The 19,560-nt window shown below is 42.1% G+C and overlaps 1 protein-coding gene across 5 annotated transcripts in view; it reads left to right on the forward strand.

The window, feature by feature from the left end:
- Window positions 1-312: 312 nt before the first annotated feature.
- The window catches only part of Col12a1 (collagen type XII alpha 1 chain), a 114,918-nt gene continuing 95,670 nt past the window's right edge, over window positions 313-19,560 (forward strand). For 4 of the 5 annotated variants that reach the window (XM_060384709.1, XM_060384712.1, XM_060384710.1 and 1 more), the window contains exons 1-10: window positions 313-779; window positions 3,754-3,861; window positions 11,067-11,183; window positions 12,514-12,657; window positions 13,473-13,532; window positions 15,266-15,529; window positions 15,697-15,861; window positions 16,700-16,873; window positions 17,406-17,696; window positions 18,091-18,693. In XM_060384709.1, coding sequence (XP_060240692.1) covers window positions 3,789-3,861; window positions 11,067-11,183; window positions 12,514-12,657; window positions 13,473-13,532; window positions 15,266-15,529; window positions 15,697-15,861; window positions 16,700-16,873; window positions 17,406-17,696; window positions 18,091-18,693 — 1,891 coding nt within the window. In that variant the 5' untranslated portion in view covers window positions 313-779; window positions 3,754-3,788. The remainder of the gene's footprint in view (window positions 780-3,753; window positions 3,862-11,066; window positions 11,184-12,513; window positions 12,658-13,472; window positions 13,533-15,265; window positions 15,530-15,696; window positions 15,862-16,699; window positions 16,874-17,405; window positions 17,697-18,090; window positions 18,694-19,560) is intronic. The other variant, XM_060384713.1, reaches the window with a different exon arrangement.

Below are 19,560 nucleotides of genomic sequence, written 5' to 3' on the forward strand. Positions count from 1 at the left end.
GACAGTTAGTTAATGGAAACCCTGTAAATCGGTTTTAAGTGCACCCAGGACGGGGGGTGCGTGAGGGGAGAGGAGAAAGGTGGAGGTGGGGACGGAGGTGAGTGGGGATGGCACAGAGAGACACGGGGATGCTCGTCTCCTGCTGTTCCGAGACTCAGACCCTTCCCCCCCCCCGACCCTTCTCCATTGTTCTTAACTTAAAAAAAAAAAAACACCAAAATAAACGTTTTAAAGAAACTCCTGGGGACAGGGAAACCCGAGCCCCCCGGCCCGCCCCAAGCCGACGAGCCCGCTGCCTCCCTTGGCAGGGAAGCCGGCTGCGGCTGTCCCCCTCTCTCCCTCCCTCTCTCCCTCCGTCCTCCCCGCCCCCGGAGGGGGGCACTGCTACTACGGGGCTCGCCACCTCACGCCGAAGGAATGCTCGAAGTATGCACACGTTCCCAAAAGGAGACCTCCTTCACCGCCGAGGAGCATACATCACCCGTGGCAGCCTTCCACCTTCTCAGGCGTTTCGTAACCGAGTAAACTGAGAGCCGGGGGAACAGCCCTCTCTATTAAGGAGCCCCGGGGCGCCGAGCCTCTTCTCAGTCGGCGCAGACGCGTCCGCCGGCAGCTGCGCTCCAGTGTCCCCCCCCACTCCCTCCTGCCTCCGCTGCCTCGCTCCGGGCGGTGCTCCCGCGGCTGCCAGGTGCTCCCAGAGCGCGGCGCCCTCACCCGCCCCGGGGGTTCCCCGAGCACCGGCTGCTGGACGCCCGCTGCCTCTGTGACCCCCGGCTCAGGTCAGTCTGGCTTCTGACATCCCCCACCCCCTCCCCCGACCCCTCCACCCCATCCCTCGCCATTCCCCCAAAGAAAGCGGCTTCTGGCTTTGCACCTCTATCTGGAGCTAGCGGGAGGTGCCGCTCAGGGGCGGGTGAGCCTTGGAAGCGGTTTCGTCTGGGTCCCCGAGATACTCGGGATCTTCCGCACGGGAACTCCGAGAGTCCTTGGCAGTTTTTGGAGAAGGGAAAGTGGCTTGTTGGCACGCAGAGCGCGGCTCGGTGCGTCCGTCTGCAGGGGAATGTCCTCTGGGGACGTTGTCGCTCTCAGGGAAGCGCACGGGCTGCGTGGGTCGCCCTCTGTGACCCGGTGGCTTGGCCAGGGCTGTGCCGGCTCGCAGCAGGAGCTCAAGGCAGTGCGGGGAAGCGAAGGGAAGCTCTGCGCGCCCGGCGCACAAGCCGGCTTGGCGAGGCCTCCGGGAGCAAGTGGCTTCTCCAGACGCTCCAGCCCTGGCTTCACCCTCCACCGCTTTGAGAGGGTGGGTGGGTTAGGCCGGCTCTCACAGCTGCTGAGACCCCCCATCTGGATCTCTCCTGGAGACCCCGGGCTTCAGCCTCCCCCAGGGTCCGCCAGTGGCAGCCGGAGAGGAGGCTTCTCCTCCAGTCTTTGAGTGTAGAGATCAAAGGGTGGACAGCGCGAGCGCGTGTCCAGAGCCACGGCAGACGGGACGGGCAGCTGGCGCCCCCAGCCACCCTCTCTTGACCAGTTCGGATCTCTGGCATATCCCCTTCCCAGCTCTACTGCGGTGGGGTTGGAGCCTTCGAAGGGATACCGGGGAGGGATGGGGCAAAAGAAGAGAGGCTAAGCTCGTCCCTGGCTAACTCAGGCAGAGGCTGCAGTTGTAGAGGAGGTGGGTGACGCCTGGGAGCCAGATGGGCCCATGGAGAGTATGTGTGCCTGTGCGTACGTTTAAAAAACAAAACAAAATTAACTCGAGAGAGTTAAGGAGTTGGCCTCTTCCAGCAAGGGCTGGGGGAGGGGCGGGTTCCCCGACAGGGACCAGTTCCCATAGCGCCCCCACACCGGGCTAAGCTGATTCATTTTCATTCATGAGGGGGAAGCGAGGGAAATCCTAGTGCCACGTAGGGGCGGCCGCTGTCAGACATCTTATGTCTGAGAATGCTCAATGAAGTGTTGCTAAGCGCTCCGATAAATGTTTTGGCTGAGAAGGAGAGAGAAGCTTTTCTTTACAACGTATACGGACGGAATTCTTGGCTGGCTGAGGAGGCTGAGTTATTCATCAGATACCCCAACGAGGGATGATTCATTCTCGGCGCTGAGTCAGGCGGCCGATAGGGGGCGCACTAGACCAGGAGAAACGCGCTTCCAAAACTCGAGTTTTTTTATTTCATTTATTTATTTATTTTGTTCCGCTTCTTTTACCTCCCCAGAAGCACCCCCGCCACGACACTGCACACCAATTTTGGCGGGTAGGTTACTACCCTTTAACTTTTTGTGAGCACAAATGCCGTCTGCATTCCAAATTATTATATCAACGGGTGAAGGCGACCATGGGTCAGTCTTCTATTTATTTATTTATTTATTTATCTATTTATTTATTTATTTATTTAATTATTTATTTATTTTTAAACTAATGTAAGGAAAGAGTTAGAACGTTGTTAATTGGGGGTGGGTGCGAGGGAGACATTACTAAAATCCCTTAGATCCCTTGGCTACAACAACAATTTTTTTTTTTTTTTTTAAATCTTGGCTTCGTAAAAAGGAGCTCTGGGCGATTTGGCTTGCCTGCTCCTCAGACGCGTAAAACGCAATTTACGCTCCAGTGAGGAAAGCTGCCCTAACCCTTAGGCCAATGGTTTGGATGGAGACTTGTCAGTTTGTTTTCTGAAGGAGAGCCCGACCTTTGGCTTATCTTTGGATCCCCAAGCACCGGTGCCCCTCCCCCTCATTTGTCACGAGGCCTACGGTGTTGCCTTGCGGTAAAGTGAATGTGCGTACCCCTGACCCTTCCCATTCTGTTTTTTGTGTTTGTCCGAAGGCATCCCCCCCGCCCCCTGACTCCAGCTCATCGCTAGTAACTTCTGTTTCTCGATTGGATCTTAGAATATATTATGATAATCCTCTCTGCTGATTAAACAGCCGCCGTGTGTTGGGAAACTACAAAAGAAGAGTAGGACTCTGCCAGGAAGGACTTAATCTAGTGCAGAATCAGAAGAACCTTGTCGCTCATGGAGCTTGTATTCATTCTCATTTCCCAGCATTAAGGAAGAGTGAATTATTGAGCTTTTATATTTTAAGAAAATTTGGAAAAACAGACAAGGGTATTTCGCTTCTTTCTCTTGCTTCTTCTCTTTGTATTATGCGTTTTAGAGTTGGCTCCCCCTGGTCTTTGGTAAAGGGTTTATCAGAGGGGAAAACGACATGGTAATCAGAAGAACTGAGTTTCGGTTAGGTCTTTCATATCTCTATACAGTCTGTTCCAGATCTTAAAGACTTGTATATTTTTAGTCAGGACAGACTGAAGAAAATAGAATAAAAGAGGTTTGTTGTTCTTTTCGGATTACCTTGGGACCACTAAAGCACAGTTACCTAAAGCATTCAGCAGTTAGGAAAAAGTAGCCAAGTGAACTTCCCAGCTGGAAGAGACTTTTGGTTGAGTCAGGGATAAAATGATCTCTGAATTATCCATCACCTTGGCAGGATGAAGTCATGTGCGATCTGGTCAGGCCTTCATAGGGCGCTGGGCAGGAGCAGTACCAGGGCGAGCAGTATCCGCTCAAAGCTAGAATTCCTTACTTGTGCGCTGATTAAGTCTATTGGAGGAACTTCACTTCCGGGGCTCCACAATAGGGCCTCTTGTTCTTGAGGCAGATTTGGCCGGGTTCTGGCTCTTGTTTAGGCTTCAGACTAACCTTGTTCCTAGCCCGTTCAGGCTGGGTTCTGATGGATCACTGCTTCCTCCTCCTCCTGCAGATCCCTTCATGAGGTTGTGAGATTGAGGCTCAAGCATGCAGACCAGGCTTCCCCGAGCGCTGGCCGCCCTGGGCGTGGCCCTACTCCTGTCTTCCATTGAGGCAGAAGGTAAAAATGCTTTTACTTCCTCTATGGCAAGTGACACTGCCGAATTCAAGAAAGGAAAAAAAAAAAAGACTCTCGTCTCCTGCTCCTATTGCTTGCTCTGTTTTCTCTGCACTTCTCCGGCGGTTTCTCTTCCCTAAGAGAAACGCCCACCTTCTGAGGTGTGTCCGTTTCCGAGCTTTCGGGTCCAGCTCTTCCGTTCTGCTTCCCCTCTACCGTGCAGTGCTGTGTGGTTTCCTTGCGCCTGTCTCTGCAGTGTGCTGTCCACACTGCCGCCTACAGTGCCGCCTTCCTGGAGGACCAGTTTCCTGGATAGGGCCACAGCTGCATCCAGTTCGACCAGGAGGATGCCCAAAGGCTGGGTACCAGGAACCTCAGAATGTGGACCTTCTCGCAAGATCACCAGCTGATCACCTAGGTCGGGACTGTGGCCTTGGTGACAACAAGAAATAAAAGACTCCAACCTTGCCAGCCCGGCGCGTCTGGTTTTCCTTTCATTTCTTTTTGAGCAGGTTGGGGGAGCCCAATTGGCTAGGCAGACCTGCAGGCAAAGGAGCCAGCCGTCAACTGCCCCGCGGCTTGGGGAGGAGGGTGGGTGAGGGATGAGTGACAGGCAGAAACGGTGCTCCCTCAACCTAGGGACTCCGCTGCAGGCGTTTGGTTCCAATGTCTGTAAAGCACGCGTCCCAGAACAACCCAGCTCAGGGGCTTGGCTCCAGGCCAGGGTTTCCAGCCTGGAGGCGCTCTGCGAGCCGGGCACCCCCTTGGCATGCTCTTGCCCTTGCCTGGCTCAGGGAGACCTGGCCGCGTCTGACCTCAGCGCCTTGGCACTAGGTGTCCGGGCACACCACAACTGCTCCAAAACGGCTCCTTGTACCCTGTCCTCTAGAAAACTTTCGTTAGACTTTTAACCTAATTTTGTTTTGTTTGGTGCGTTTGGTGCTTTAACGTCGCCATGTTCACTGAGCAAGCCACTTCCACCTAATAATCTCACCGACTCTTCCAATTATCGCCCGAGAGACTTGGCAAATTGATCACCCCGCAAGATAAACGGGTTAATCTTAAAAAAGCTTTTTCACCCTCTCCAATTAAAGAACCGTCTTAATGAAGTTAGGGAGGAGATGTCTGCAGGCCCTGGAAATTCCAGGGTGGAGCCTGCTTCTTGTAGGTATGTAGGGCTGTTTCTTGACAATCCTGATTTTTTTTTTTAATGTTCTGCTTCAAAACTACAGGCCCAGAGAATTAATTTTAGGAAACCAGAGCGTCTGCAGACGCACAGCATTTCGAAGGTGCAGAGATGCCTGCTGGCCTGGCTCCCTCGATGAGGAAACCTGCAGGCTGCCCCGGCCTCCAAGGAGGATTCTGATGAGGTTTTCTTTCAGAAATCCTTGCTGTGTCGTCAGTTAGGAAGGAATTTATTTGAGAAGCTTCTGGAAGCACTACTAAAGATATTTTTAGATAAGTTACTGAAGTGGCCTGTTTATTGCTCTTTAAGAAAACAGTTCTTTGAAAATCAGAGTTTTGAGAATTCTTAAGTGTAGGGTTAGGTTGGAGATTATGCTAAGTGGAAAACATCAATTCTGAGCTTGTAATGACCCACCAAAGGCAATTAAATGCAGTTAAAAAGGACATTATACTATTTGCCTTTCTGATTATTTCATATTTTATATTTTAACTTTTTATTAATTTCCATATGATGCAGTTTTTTTTTCTTCTTTCTTTCTCAAGCTCTTGTCTCCCCCTGCCTTAGGCCAGTATATTTTAGTAAGATTAATTTTTAGATTGTTTTCTAGTTTGGCAGTGTCAAACTGAAATATGGCTCACAAATGTAAGCCGTACAGATAACTTAAACGTTTCTTACAGGCGTATCAATAAAAGAAGAGGGAACAGAAAAATTGATTTGAATAAAAGGTTTTAACATAGTGCTTTTGTTTCAACATGTAATTGGCATAAAAACTGTCAGTGCACTCGTCTGCGTTTCTGCACTAAGTTTTGGAAGCTGGGCATGTGTCTGACACTTGCAGCACATTTCATTTTGGACTGGCCACACTTCAAGAGCTTGATAGCCACGTGTGGCTCTTTGCTCCCTGTTGGGCAGCTCAGCTCTGGTGTTAACTACTAACTAAGTGGCCCTGGGAGCCTGGGGATGGGGGGCTAAACAAACCTGGTAGCCAGAGTCTGGAGACATGAGGCTAGAAAATAGGATTCCCCTCCCCTGAAAATTTTCTGTTGGGGCATTTCAAAATTTCAGCTGGCCCTCTTTTTGCAGTCTTTTGCTAAGGCGGCCAAGGTTACTTTGCTTTCTTCTGTGTGACTCCTAGGCTCTTGTAGTCTTATGGTTTCTGGACATTTTTAGTTTGCTTTTCTTTTTAAAGAATAATTTTTTATTTTATGTGTGTGGGTATTTGTGCCCATGGAGGCTAGGAGAGGGTATCAGATCTCCTGGGACTGAAGTCATCAGCTTCCATGTGGGTGCTGGGAATTGAACTCAGGTCCTCTGCAAGAGCAGCAGGTGCTCTTAACCTCTGAGCTATCTCACCAGCCTTTTGATTTGCTTTTTTTTTAATTTGGTAGAAACACAGTTTTTCATGCTAATTTAAATTATTTTGAAATTTACATCTTGCCTTTTAAAAGTTATAATAAAATTTCCATATTGCTTCTACTTGTACATTGAACTATATTTCCATGTTAGGTTTCTGTGTCTTATAGAAATAGAGGCAAATGTGACTTTTTTTTTGCCATAAGTGGATATTAAATAGACTAGCAAACTTTAAACTTTGCTCTGTATGACCCAGACTGTGTGAGTTAGTTTGGGTTCGTATGTCATATGTTAATAGATACTTAGAAAAGCTAGCTTTGCATTAAACAGTTAATAGTCAGTGTTCCTTGAGAAATGGATACATTTCTCATTATTCTAGAATTTGAGATGGATATAATTTTTGCGAAATACAGTTTTAATTTTTGTAAGTTTTACTTATAGTTTATAACGTATAACAAACAATTATTATCAGTTCATCAGTATTTTTAATCCATGCTTTTAATTGCCTTGGGTCTAGGTTAAGGAAACAATTTAACATATATGGCTATAATTTGCATCTAACATGCAACAAAACATTCAAATCAGAGAACTTTGATGCCATCTATTCTGATTATTTTATTTTCCAGATGAGGAAATTAGAGTTCCTCAACTTGATATTTTAATGTAGCTTTTAGATTTACTTTGTAACATTCTATATGCATCAATTTATTTGTCCATTCATCCATTCATCCACCTACCCATCCATTCCTCTATCTACCCACCGACCCACTCATCCATCCATCCATCCACCCTCCCACTGATATATTTGTAGTATGGTTACTACATAACACAGACAGGATCCAGGGCCAGTTGGTTAGTGATGATTTCCCTTTGTAACCAGCAACTGTTCAACCTGGTTAATTTATGAAAGAACATTTTTTATAATCTTCACAAGTAGTTTATTGCTTGCCTGAAATGTTAACTTTCTGGTGACATTTTTGGTATTTATAAATGCAAACAAAATGAATTTGAGTAGCATTAAATGAATGCTTATGTATATAATAAACTCATCACACCTTGCATATCTTTAAAGGCTTCTACCACTGAAAAAATTCTTTGCAGTGTTTTTGCAAATGTCAGCAGGACGTGGTGGTGTACACCTGTAATCCCAGCACTCAGGGAGGCAGAGGCAGCTGGATCTCTGTGAGTTCAAGGGCAGCCTGGTCTACAAAGTAAGTCCAGGACAACCAAGACTGCACAGAGAAACCTGGTCTTGGGAAAAGCAAGCAAGCAAACAAAACAAAACAAAACAAAACAAAACAACAAGCAAATACCAGAAAAAGGGTCTTATTACTTTTACAAGTTGATATTTTAATGTAGCTTTTAGATTCGCTTTGTCTATAATGTATTATATTACACCCACCAACCCATCTATCCGCTCATCCATCCATCCATCCATTCATACATTTGACCATCCATCCATCCATCTATCCATCCATTTGCTTATTTCTTCTGTGGTTAATTCTTGAATATGGACTCTTGTTGGTACTCTAATAGGAAAAAAAGTTATTTTTTTTAAATCAAGACAGATATTCTAGTTTTAAAATTGTTTGAACAAGGTGTGAAGTTAATATATCAAATCTTATCTATATCCACATTGATAGTACAGTGATGAACATAGCTGCCTTCCAAATTCTATCTATATTTGAATCACAGATGCCAGCACGCTACATACATATTATTGGACAGACATTATTTCTTCTCATAGTGGCTTTTCAGAGAACAGAGGAATGTGTATGTGTACATATTAACTAGTAGTCTAAAGGTTGAGTCCTAAATTTTTGACTGAAATATTTCTTCTATTTTCATTACTCTAATGTGGCAACAAACTATAGAGACGACAAGATAAAACTGTTGTTGCCTATGAGTTCTGAGGATTTCTTTTGAATTTTACTTATAAAACAAGGATTACAAGGTGTAGACGTCATTACAAAGATGAAAGGAAAACAAGGAGAAGGTCTAAACGTCTACCTGTTATATAGACATAAAAGGCATTTTCGAATACACTTTACATTGTATGATCATTCCTACTATGCTCTGGGTCCTACAGTTTCTGTAACAGAAATTTCGTCAGAATTACACTTTCATATCACGGTATTTTGGTAACGGAAAGCATTTGGTTGGAGTATAAAATTAAAATACCAGTTATAAATACTTAAACTTTTATTTCTTCATGACAGGTACCTAGGTTTCATGAATCAGGTTGTTATTTATAATCTTATTTCTGTTTCCCTTGGCTTAGGTGTGGTGCTTTGCATTTCCACCCCATGTGTAGCTAGCTAGTGCTGCACTGTGCCAGCATCAGTTTATCTTAGGGCACACCTACGCTAGGTGACAGTGTAATGGTGGTTGTGAATTATTTCAATGTAAAAAAGTTCCTGAATCAATAAAAACGCATATCTGTACTGATTTAAATCGATTTGGGTCATACCCTCACACCTACTTCATTATATTTTTTTCATGAAAAATCGCAAACTATGTAAATGAAATGACGACCTTGAAATGTTGTATACTTGGTAAAATTAACCAGCAGAACACAAACAATGGGGCAGGTCCTGCTTTTCACACTTTGGTAGGCCATTTTTCTTCCTTTTGAATCTCACGTACCACATCCGAGTTTTCACGAGCACCTTAAAAATCCTCTAAAATGTTCAAGACTTTTCCCCCCACAGTCATTTTTTCAGTCTATCTGGAATCCTGGTCACTTGGATATCAACAAGGTGGGCCGCTGCTGACCTTCAGCAGTTTTAACCTAATGTCTGCTGCTTCAGGTCAATTTCCTCCAAGGTTGGTGGTACTATTTTTCCATGTACTGATTTTTTTTTAAAAGCTGCTCAGGCTGGTCGTGTCTGCCTTTGCATTAAATTTGTCCTGAGACATTGCTATCAGAACGATATTTTATAATGATATTCTTAATACCCATTGTCCTATTAACCTCTGTTGCATGCTGGTTACATACACTAAGTGATGACTTCAGCTATACATTGCAATATGGTTACAGACAGAAGAATGCCGAATGGTTAAACTGTGCATGTGGATTAATAGTTCTAATCTCACTGCCTGTGTATGGATGGTAAGGTAATAGCATTCAGTCTTCTGCTAGTGTATCCAACAAAAATAAAGCCGTCTGCTACCGTTGAAAGCTGCAATTTATTAAAGCAGATGTTGGCCTGATTAGTTTGGTTTCCTTAAAAAAAAAAAGGGCTATAAATGTTAAAGACAGCCCTAATTCCTCTTAAATTCTGAGATGTCTGGGAACCAATAGCGCATTTCAATTGACTTTCATAAAATTCTAAGAGGAGATGGCGACCTCTTCAAACAGAGGTAAACCTTCTCACTCACAAGCAGTAATACCTGTGGACTAAGACCTTTGAAGAGGAATATGGCTGAAAGCCGTTTATCGAACCTGCTTCAAGTGCCATGATTTTCCAAGCACCGACCATGCACTGACAGTGAGTCAGTACCGCACGAGGACGCATGAACACTGTGTAGAGAGTATCATTATAAAATACCTCAGGGATGTCTTTGTGTAACGACTGCTGTACATGGAGGCTTTTGTTCATTGTGGGACACTAAAAACGAGTCAACATTTCATTGACACGTGCATGACGCTGTACAGTTCTGTATGTAAACTGTTCCTCTCCGTACTTCACAGTTATTTCTGTCTTTGATTTCTCCAAGTTTTTATGCAGTCATATCTTCCAATACTGATCCTTCTTTACTGTTTCCTTCAAGTTCTGTAAATAATTGCCCATAAATATGCATTGATGTTGTCTTTTCATGATTAACCATTGTTGTGTAAAGGGCCATACTGGCATTTTTACTTAAAATGCTACTTCTAGTATGGAGCATGCCTACTATAAAGGCAAGGATTATGTTGGCTTACTCCTTGGGAACACAGTAAATTGGTGTAGGCGGACAGAATATCAGTTTTATAAACATCTCTAGCACTGTTTATTCCTCATAAATTATTAACATACATTAATATGAATATACATTTAAATGTATATTTCCTTGTGAGACCTATTTAAATTTTTTTTTTTAGGATTTTTCTTTTCCATTGAAATACATTTTTAAAACTTCTGCCACAGATTGAGACTTACCAAACAACAATAACAAAGCAACAATGCAGAGATTGAACTCAAACCACCAGTGATTTTTTTTTCACATTATAAAATGTATGATGTCACTGTTCTAAATTAACGTCTATGGTTGTACGCAGGTTGTGATTTGGCATGCTTGTTCAAAGTGCACTCAGCATGTATTGAATTTCCTTAATTGTGATGTGAATCGTTTGCATATGTGGTTATTATATGTGATTTCATTGTTCTTGTATTCAAACATGTTTCTATCCTGCTTGATTTTGCTGGCCATTCTCGAATGACCTAGCAACTCAAGCATCAAGTGTGCCGTGCTGTCTTCTGTAATTTGTACACTCTGATGTTTTGTCATAGCTTGTCAGCTTTTAATTATATTCTGATCCAACAAGATATCTCTTATATTTGTTGGAAACAAATTTATGCAAAGACAACTTTAGTAAGCTTTGCTCAATAAGATTCTTCATTAATCATGTCAACCATTTTTTTTTTGACGTTGGAAAATGCAACTAATTTCAACTCTCTCTTTGCAGTTGACCCACCTTCCGACTTGAATTTTAAAATTATAGATGAAAATACTGTTCATATGTCCTGGGAAAGGCCAGCTGATCCAATTGTGGGTTACAAAATAACAGTGGACTCTACAACAGGTGAGTTTCAAGATGCTGAGGTCTTAGTACAGAGACATGGAAACAATACAGTCTGTTTGCCTAACCTCACACTTAATCACAAAGAGGGCATGAGTGAGGAAGCCAGAGGGATTTAGTTGATTTCACCAGGTATTTGGTGGACTCAGGACTACGGATTCCAATCTTTGTACTTATGGGAAACAAAGGGAGCAAAGCAGACCTTGTTTCAGATGTTCTGTTGTGTTAACCCTGTTGCCCGAGTCTGGAGATCTGATGTCTAAAATCAGTAGGTGGAAAGGTAGCCGTTTGCACTGGTAAGTGATAAGAAGTCCGCATTGGTGGGTGGTGAAAATGCACATCGCCAGGGTTGCTATCACTAGAGCTGTGCTTACTTATCTCTTGGCCTTTTAGAATACCAGTGGTCTCCTCAGGGAACTTTTTCAATAAAGTCAGTCTGGCCAAAGAACTGAAGGGGTAAAAACTTCACATTTTCTTATTTCTTTCTAAGCCCATTTGATTAATAATTTCATTTATCTAAAGAATATTCTCAAACAGCTCAAATGGGATCCATCCGGTTTTTATATATTGAGAATATTGGCCTTCATTGTCCAAAACGAGCACCACAAAGATTCACTCTAATATATCCCCATGTCCTCCTGTCTCACAATGCTCTGCTTATTGCACATAGCTCACACAGAAAGCAGGAACATTTCTCAGAATCTTGCTATATGTGCTCCCTTTCTTAATTATCCTTTGTGAAATATTTAATATAATTGAAGTATTCCCAGTCCCCGGGACCTATCATGCTTCCTGACTGAACTGAGAGTTAAAAGAATCTAGATGGAAGTAGGCTCTCATATCTAAGTAAATACTCGGTCCATGATATTTTGAAACGTGTTACCCAATTCAGGCAATGCAGAGGGCGATGGTACCAAATGAAGCACGGCCCACATTTGAACGTGGCTCTTCCTATCTTTCTGTTCTCTCCCAATTCAAAGTTTAAACTTAAACTGCTGAGTCTTTATAAAATTTTAATTTTCTTCTGTTGTCATAAAAATGATGATATATTTTTGGACTGATGTTCTGAAATATTCTGAAGAATTTTGAGCTTTTAAAGTTTTGAATTTGATTGTCAGATAAAAACAAGGCCATTGCAAATATTGGTTTTCTAAAAAAAAAAAAAAATGTAAGGCCTTATGTTTGGAAGACTGTTAAAAACAACGTTTGAAAATCTTGAAAGAGTACATATGGTAAAAGTTTCAGTTTTGGGGTGCATTTAGATTTTTTTTATAATATCTTATTCTTGGGAAAGTTTTTTGTAGAGTTTACATTTTTCTTTTTATGTTTCCAGATGGACCTACTAAAGAATTTACCCTCGCCGCTAGTACCACTGAAACTCTGTTATCAGACCTTATCCCTGAAATACAGTATGTGGTGACCATAACTTCCTATGATGAAGTAGAAGAAAGTGTGCCCGTTATAGGCCAACTAACAAGTAAGAGCACATACAAACTTAAGTACTTTAATACTTTTCTGTTATTTTTGTTTTTAATTTTGAAAATTTTTTGTACATTTGTACATGTATATTGACATATGTATATATATTGCAAACAATTTTCATATTTAATATCCTATTATATAGTTAACTTATCAGTACCACTTTCTATGATTCTAGTTATTAGTAGTTACAAACCATTCATGCCTTTTTTCTTTTAATTTTTTTATTTAACTTTTATTAATTACACTTTATTCACTTTGTATCCCCCAATAAGCCCCTCCTGATCCCACCCTCCCTCCCCTTTCTGCATGCATGGCCCTCCCCAAGTCCACTGATAGGGGAGGTCCTCCTCTCCTTCTTTCTGATCTTAGTCTATCAGTTCTCATCAAAAGTGGCTGCATTGTCATCTTCTGTGGCCTGGTAAGGCTGCTCCTCCCTCAGGGGGAGATGATCTAAGAGCAGGCCAATCAGATTACCATTCCTGCCTTTTAACCTTGGTCTCTGGAAGTAGCAGAAATGTAAATTATTTGAAATATCGAAACTTTCAAGCAATGATGTAAAGTCTTTCTGAAATATGTCTACCATTTCATTGAAACAATTTATTCGTAAGGAAATCATTGTTTGGCATTTTGACCAGCTGGCAAGATGAAACATTTGAGACACAATATTAAAGAACAATGTATGTGTTCTGTTTTTATGTATTTAATATATATACAACTATATATATATACTTCAATTTTAAGTTGCATATATATTTCATAGTAAAATATTGTTTTGTAATTTCTTTTGTTAACAATGGACTTTTGACTCAGTTCAAACAGGTGGTCCAACAAAGCCAGGGGAGAAGAAACCTGGAAAAACTGAGATACAAAGTGAGTTCTCTGCATATTTTCGCTTTGTAGGATTTGTAGAAGTTACAGATGCACTGTAGTATGTGTTCTAACTATAGACAAAGTTTGGGTCATCTTCCCTATATTAACTGCTACAAACTCTCTCTAGAAGGAGTATAGGTAGAAGAGAGAAATGTATAACCAAATCCTTATAAACCTTGAGTTCTAAACTTCTGGCCAATATTTCTGCCTAAGACAAACTGATAGCAACAGGTGATACAGATGGATGGGAGAAGAAGACTGAGATGGCCTTAGTGCTCGAAGCAACTCAACTGCTATGAAATATGCTTTAAGCCTGCTTGCATGTTGAGGCACTCTCTTCTTGGCTGATGATGTCAGCTTTCCCAATCTTTCCAGTTTCTGCAGCCCATCTCTAAGAAATTGGTGACTATGTAACCAGATGAAAAGCACTTTTATTTAGTCCCGGCTTTGAGGATATTAGCCTCTTTTTGTCTGACACCGCTTTGTGTGGCTTGCTAGAGTGAACTCCTAAGGAGTTTCTTGGACTTCTAATTGAGCTTCTGATTTTGCCACTTTGTAAGTTGGATTTATGACTCAGACTGATCATAAAAACATTATAAACACAAAGGCCCCTTTCTCTGGGAAATTTTCATCTAGATCACTGTTTATCATTCTCTAAGATGTCCAGTAATCTAAAATGAAGTTTCTCTTATGCAGTTACATTAATATAGTCTCCAAACTATCAATATTTATTCTAAATAAAAATATTCTGCCAGATATGGGTTTTAATAGACTAAAATTGCCCTATTAAACAGCATACAAAAATTATTTAAGCATGCAACTTGAAATTGTCTTGCACAATTTTCCAGGACCTTTTCCTGCTCCTCTTTGCCAAATACTTCTTTTATTATCTATCAGTTAACTTCAAGGACAAAAACACATTCAGAAATCCACTAAATATTGCTTTGCAAATACAGATTTTCATGAAAACTGACTTGCCTCCTTGACCATGGAAGAAGGAAAGATAATGTGAGGTCATAAAAGTGCATTGCATTTTAATCCCTGAAGGATGCCATATGGGAATTCGGACTTCTGAGTTAACAGTATTTCTTCCTTTTTGTTTAGTAATGGAAGTTTTAGTTGTCAAATTTGAGTACATAGATAACTAAGACAAGATATTTTGGCTACTTTGCATGGCTGCATGCATAGACTACCGCGAATATAAACTTAGATATTCATATTGGAAAATATGGCAGTCTATTAAAATAGTTGCTCTTCTCTTCAACTCAGACGCATCTGCTTGAAGAGCACAGATTGTATTTATCTGTTGATAAATAACAAGGCTGGAGAAGACTTTGTTGACATTTGTTTTGTGTGTTTCGCAGATGTTTTATGTCTTCTTGATTTGGGGAAGAGGAAAGATACGGTTTAGAAAAGCAGGTTGTCAGCGTGTGTACTTGGACTATGCTCTCCTGGGCAGCACATCACATGTCTAGTTATTTCTTTGCACAGAATAGCTTACATAGCAATTTAAAGGCATCCAACCCCATAAATGGATCTTGCTAAGTGCACTAAAAATGCCTTAATGTGCTTATAAGATTTTATATTCTTTTATGTGTGTAGATGGAAAATAATGGGTCAAATACATTCTAAGGAGTGGCATGATTCAGGAACACGTTTGCAATGTTGGCCCGTGTTTTTTTTTTTAAGATGGACTGTTTTAATCATTTAAAAATATGTGAACTATGTTTCAGAGTGCTCTGTCAGTGCCTGGACTGACTTGGTTTTTCTTGTGGATGGCTCCTGGAGTGTGGGAAGAAATAATTTCAAGTACATTTTAGACTTCATCGTTGCTCTTGTGTCTGCTTTTGACATTGGGGAGGAGAAGACAAGGGTTGGAGTTGTTCAGTACAGCTCAGATACCAGGACTGAATTTAACTTAAATCAGTATTACCGAAGAGAAGACCTGCTTGCTGCAATTAAAAAAATACCATACAAAGGTGGCAACACAATGACAGGTATGTTTTAGAGATTGTATTGTTGTTTAAAGCAAACAAACTGTCTATTTTGAAAAGAAATAAAAACATTGGCTGTATAGTAAGCACCTTTGGAATTAATCTCTCAGTCTTTAGCATTGGCAAAATGGATGCCTACAGTAAATGAATATATTTCTTTTTCCCTTCAGGGGATGCCATTGATTACTTAGTTAAAAACACGTTCACTGAATCTGCTGGCTCAAGAGCTGGATTTCCAAAGGTGGCAATCATTATCACGGATGGCAAATCTCAGGATGAAGTGGAAGTTTCTGCACGGGAGCTTCGGAATATTGGAGTTGAGGTTTTCTCCCTGGGTAGGTGAAGCCTGACTCGCCATTTTCTTTTTAGATCTCCTTCAGTACACTTAATACTTAAGAAGATAAAGGTTGATTCCTCAAGGAAGGGTGCTGTCAAAAGTGCTTATTGCATTTTATAGCGTAGTATTATGCCAAGTTGTCTTTGAGTAAAAATTCTGCTTATCTGTTTCCTCGTAAAACTTTGTTAGCGTATGGATTAAGTGAGCTGGTTCACGTGCGTTGCCAGCCTTCTACTTTTCAAAGAACACTCTGCCAGTGATTCTAATAAAGATCCTCCTTGTATTATCATTAAGTGGATTTTATGGATTACATAATACTTCAAATATTCACAGGTCTCCAGCTCATTCAGCCCTTAGTAATAAAAAAATATTGTCTTTACAGATGGCAGAGACAAGTGATGGCATAGTTAGAATGGGGGCTCTTCTGTTAACTGTTTTTCTCTTTGGCTGATCACTTTGTGTGAAATTATAAAATGCTTTGTCATTGAACATTTATTTTTTATCTACCTATTTATCTGTCTATCATCTATCTATCTATCTATCTATCTATCTATCTATCTATCTATCTATCTATCTATGTATCTATGTATCTACCGACCTACCTACCTATCATTTATCTATTTGAGCCAAAGTCTCACTAAGTAGGTCTGGCTGATCTTAAACTCACAGAAACCTTCAGGCCTCTGTCTCCCAAGTGCTAGGGGTTAAGGCATGTGCCAAAGCGCCTCTGGATTTTCACTAAAAAGAGTTAGAACATCTTCAGTTTTTGCAAGATTGAGAAATATTGCAGTACGTATGTTTCCCATTTTAACGTATCCTACCCTTTTGTTTTCAAGGCATTAAAGCTGCAGATGCAAAAGAGCTCAAGCAAATTGCATCCACACCTTCCCTGAACCATGTTTTCAACGTGGCCAATTTTGATGCCATTGTGGACATTCAGAATGAGATAATTTCACAGGTGTGCTCAGGAGTTGATGAGCAGCTTGGTGAACTGGTTAGCGGAGAGGAAGGTGAGTGCTTGCTTCTTGAGAGGCGTGTAGTTGCTAGAAGTTTCCGACAGTGGTTCCTGCTTCACAAATATTCTAGAATAAAGGCATCGTCACCATGCCCTCCAGTGATTGTCCAGTTTCTGAACTCCCACCAGTGGAAGATTTGACAAAATATTTGCTTTTCTGCCAAGTTCCTGTACATTTTTTTTTTTTGGCATGCTCATTGATTGGTTGTTCAGTCTCTGTGAGCCCTCATGAGCCCAGATTATTTTACCCTGTAGGTCTTCTTATGGTGTTCTTGACCCTTCTAACTCCCTCTATCCATCCTTCCACTCCCCGCCCCAAACTTTTCAGTATACTAACTAAAATTCCGGCTGTAAGACCTGTTGGTTTGTTCATACAGGTGGAATTAGGGAGAAAGGGCGTCACTCCACACTTTGTGATGTAGACATTGTCGATTTGAGCAAGAAGACTTGAAGGTCCAAATGTAAAACCTGATGGAGTTGTGCTTCATTATTAATGACCTCATGCTTATCATTGATTTTCTTTCTAGTCATCGAGCCTCCTTCAAATCTGGTTGTCACAGAACTCTCATCCAAATACGTGAGGCTGAGCTGGGATCCATCTCCCAGTGCTGTGACTGGCTATAAGATCCTCCTTACGCCAATGGCCGCCGGAAGCCGGCACCACGCTCTGAGTGTGGGGCCTCAGACGACCACGCTCAACGTCCGCGACCTCTCAGCTGACACAGAATACCAGATCAGCGTTTTCGCCATGAAGGGACTGACATCCAGTGAGCCCATTTCGGTAATGGAGAAGACTCAGCCCATGAAAGTCCAAGTGGGTGAGTTAGACATTTTACTGCTGGGGTGGGAGCCCGGCGTGACGGTCTAATAGTTTAAAGCTCATTTTAAAGACGGTATTTGCAGTCGTTTTCTTTTCCATTATTTTTTTCTCCCCTGTGGGGTCTTCCTGGAAGCGGCGTAGACTGGCTGGCTAGGCCCTGGACCCCCTGTCTCGAGGCTCCGGCAGCGCCTTCATCACTTGATTCTTACGTAGGCATTGACTATCCAAACTCAGGTCCTCCTGCTTGCTCAGGAAGCATTTTACCCGCCGAGCCACCTCTCCGGCCCTGTAGCGGTTTTTTACAAAGAAAGTGAGATATCTACATCTTAATTTTATTATATTTTAATTTCATCTGTTTATGTTTGATGGGTTTGTTTTTGGTCTCTTCACAGAATGCTCACGCGGTGTGGATATAAAAGCCGATATCGTGTTTTTGGTCGATGGTTCCTATAGCATCGGGATTGCGAACTTCGTTAAAGTTAGAGCCTTTTTGGAAGTTCTTGCCAAAAGTTTTGAGATCTCACCTAACAGGGTGCAGATAAGCCTTGTCCAGTACAGCAGAGACCCTCACACCGAGTTCACCCTGAAGGAATTCAACAGAGTTGAAGATATAATCAAAGCAATAAACAACTTCCCCTACAGGGGGGGATCCACGAACACAGGCAAAGCTATGACTTACGTCAGAGAGAAAATATTTGTGCCCAACAAAGGCTCCAGAAGCAACGTACCGAAGGTGATGATCCTCATCACGGATGGGAAGTCGTCGGATGCTTTCAGGGACCCTGCTATAAAACTCAGGAACTCGGACGTGGAGATCTTTGCGGTCGGCGTAAAGGATGCCGTTCGCTCAGAATTGGAAGCCATTGCCTCTCCTCCTGCCGAGACCCACGTGTTTACCGTGGAGGACTTTGACGCCTTTCAAAGGATATCGTTCGAACTTACACAGTCTATCTGTCTTAGAATTGAGCAAGAGTTGGCAGCTATAAAGAAGAAAGGTTGGTAGAGCCTCTGAATTCTAAAACTGTGGGTAGGGTTCTTTTTTGATTTATTGGGTCCAAGGAAACTTCCCACGGCTTTTGAAAACTATCGAACTTAGTATGCTGGGTGTGATAGATAAATTCATACGTGTCATTTTTTGCATATACCGTTTCATTATTGGTGAAAAAAAAAATGCTAACCCCAAGTGAGATTTCTTCTCTAGATTCTCAAGGAAGTCTAGGACCCAGCTTCATCAGAGTTTTTCATCATAGCCATTTAACTACTTACTGAATTTCTACTGTGTATACACACACACACACACACACACACACACACACACACACACACACACACCTGGGTCCTTTGAACCCAAAGCAACTAAAACAGTCTAGGACCTTTGGATTCTTTTCCTGTGTTCTTTCCTTGGTTGTTTTTGAGTGTGATACCTCACATCTGGAATTCTGTATTCTTTCTTTCGATCTGCTTAAATTCTTCTTTCCAGTGTTCAGGTAAAAGTATCAAACCCTTTTCTAAACAGTCCTTAATTTTCTAGTATATGTCACTTTTACACATTTTTGTTGTTGTTACTAACTTTACACTTTCCTATCTCTTCTATTTGCATATCCCCTAGGGACGATGTGCCTTATGCTCATCTCTTCTTATAATCAGTTTAATGCATCCTTAGCTTAATAAGTCTACGTAAAGACATTCTTTTGTATATGTGTACGTGCGTATGCACACACATTTATGTATGCATGATGATGGACAAGCATGTGTCGTAATGTGTGTGTATGTGTGTGGGGGGTCAGAGGCTCTGGGGTTGTCCTTGACTTCCACCTTATTTGAGACAGTCTTTTGTTGCCCTCTGCTGTGACCTCAAGCTG

Source organism: Meriones unguiculatus, chromosome 6 (assembly GCF_030254825.1).
Source record: "Meriones unguiculatus strain TT.TT164.6M chromosome 6, Bangor_MerUng_6.1, whole genome shotgun sequence".
Classification (NCBI taxonomy): domain Eukaryota; kingdom Metazoa; phylum Chordata; class Mammalia; order Rodentia; family Muridae; genus Meriones; species Meriones unguiculatus.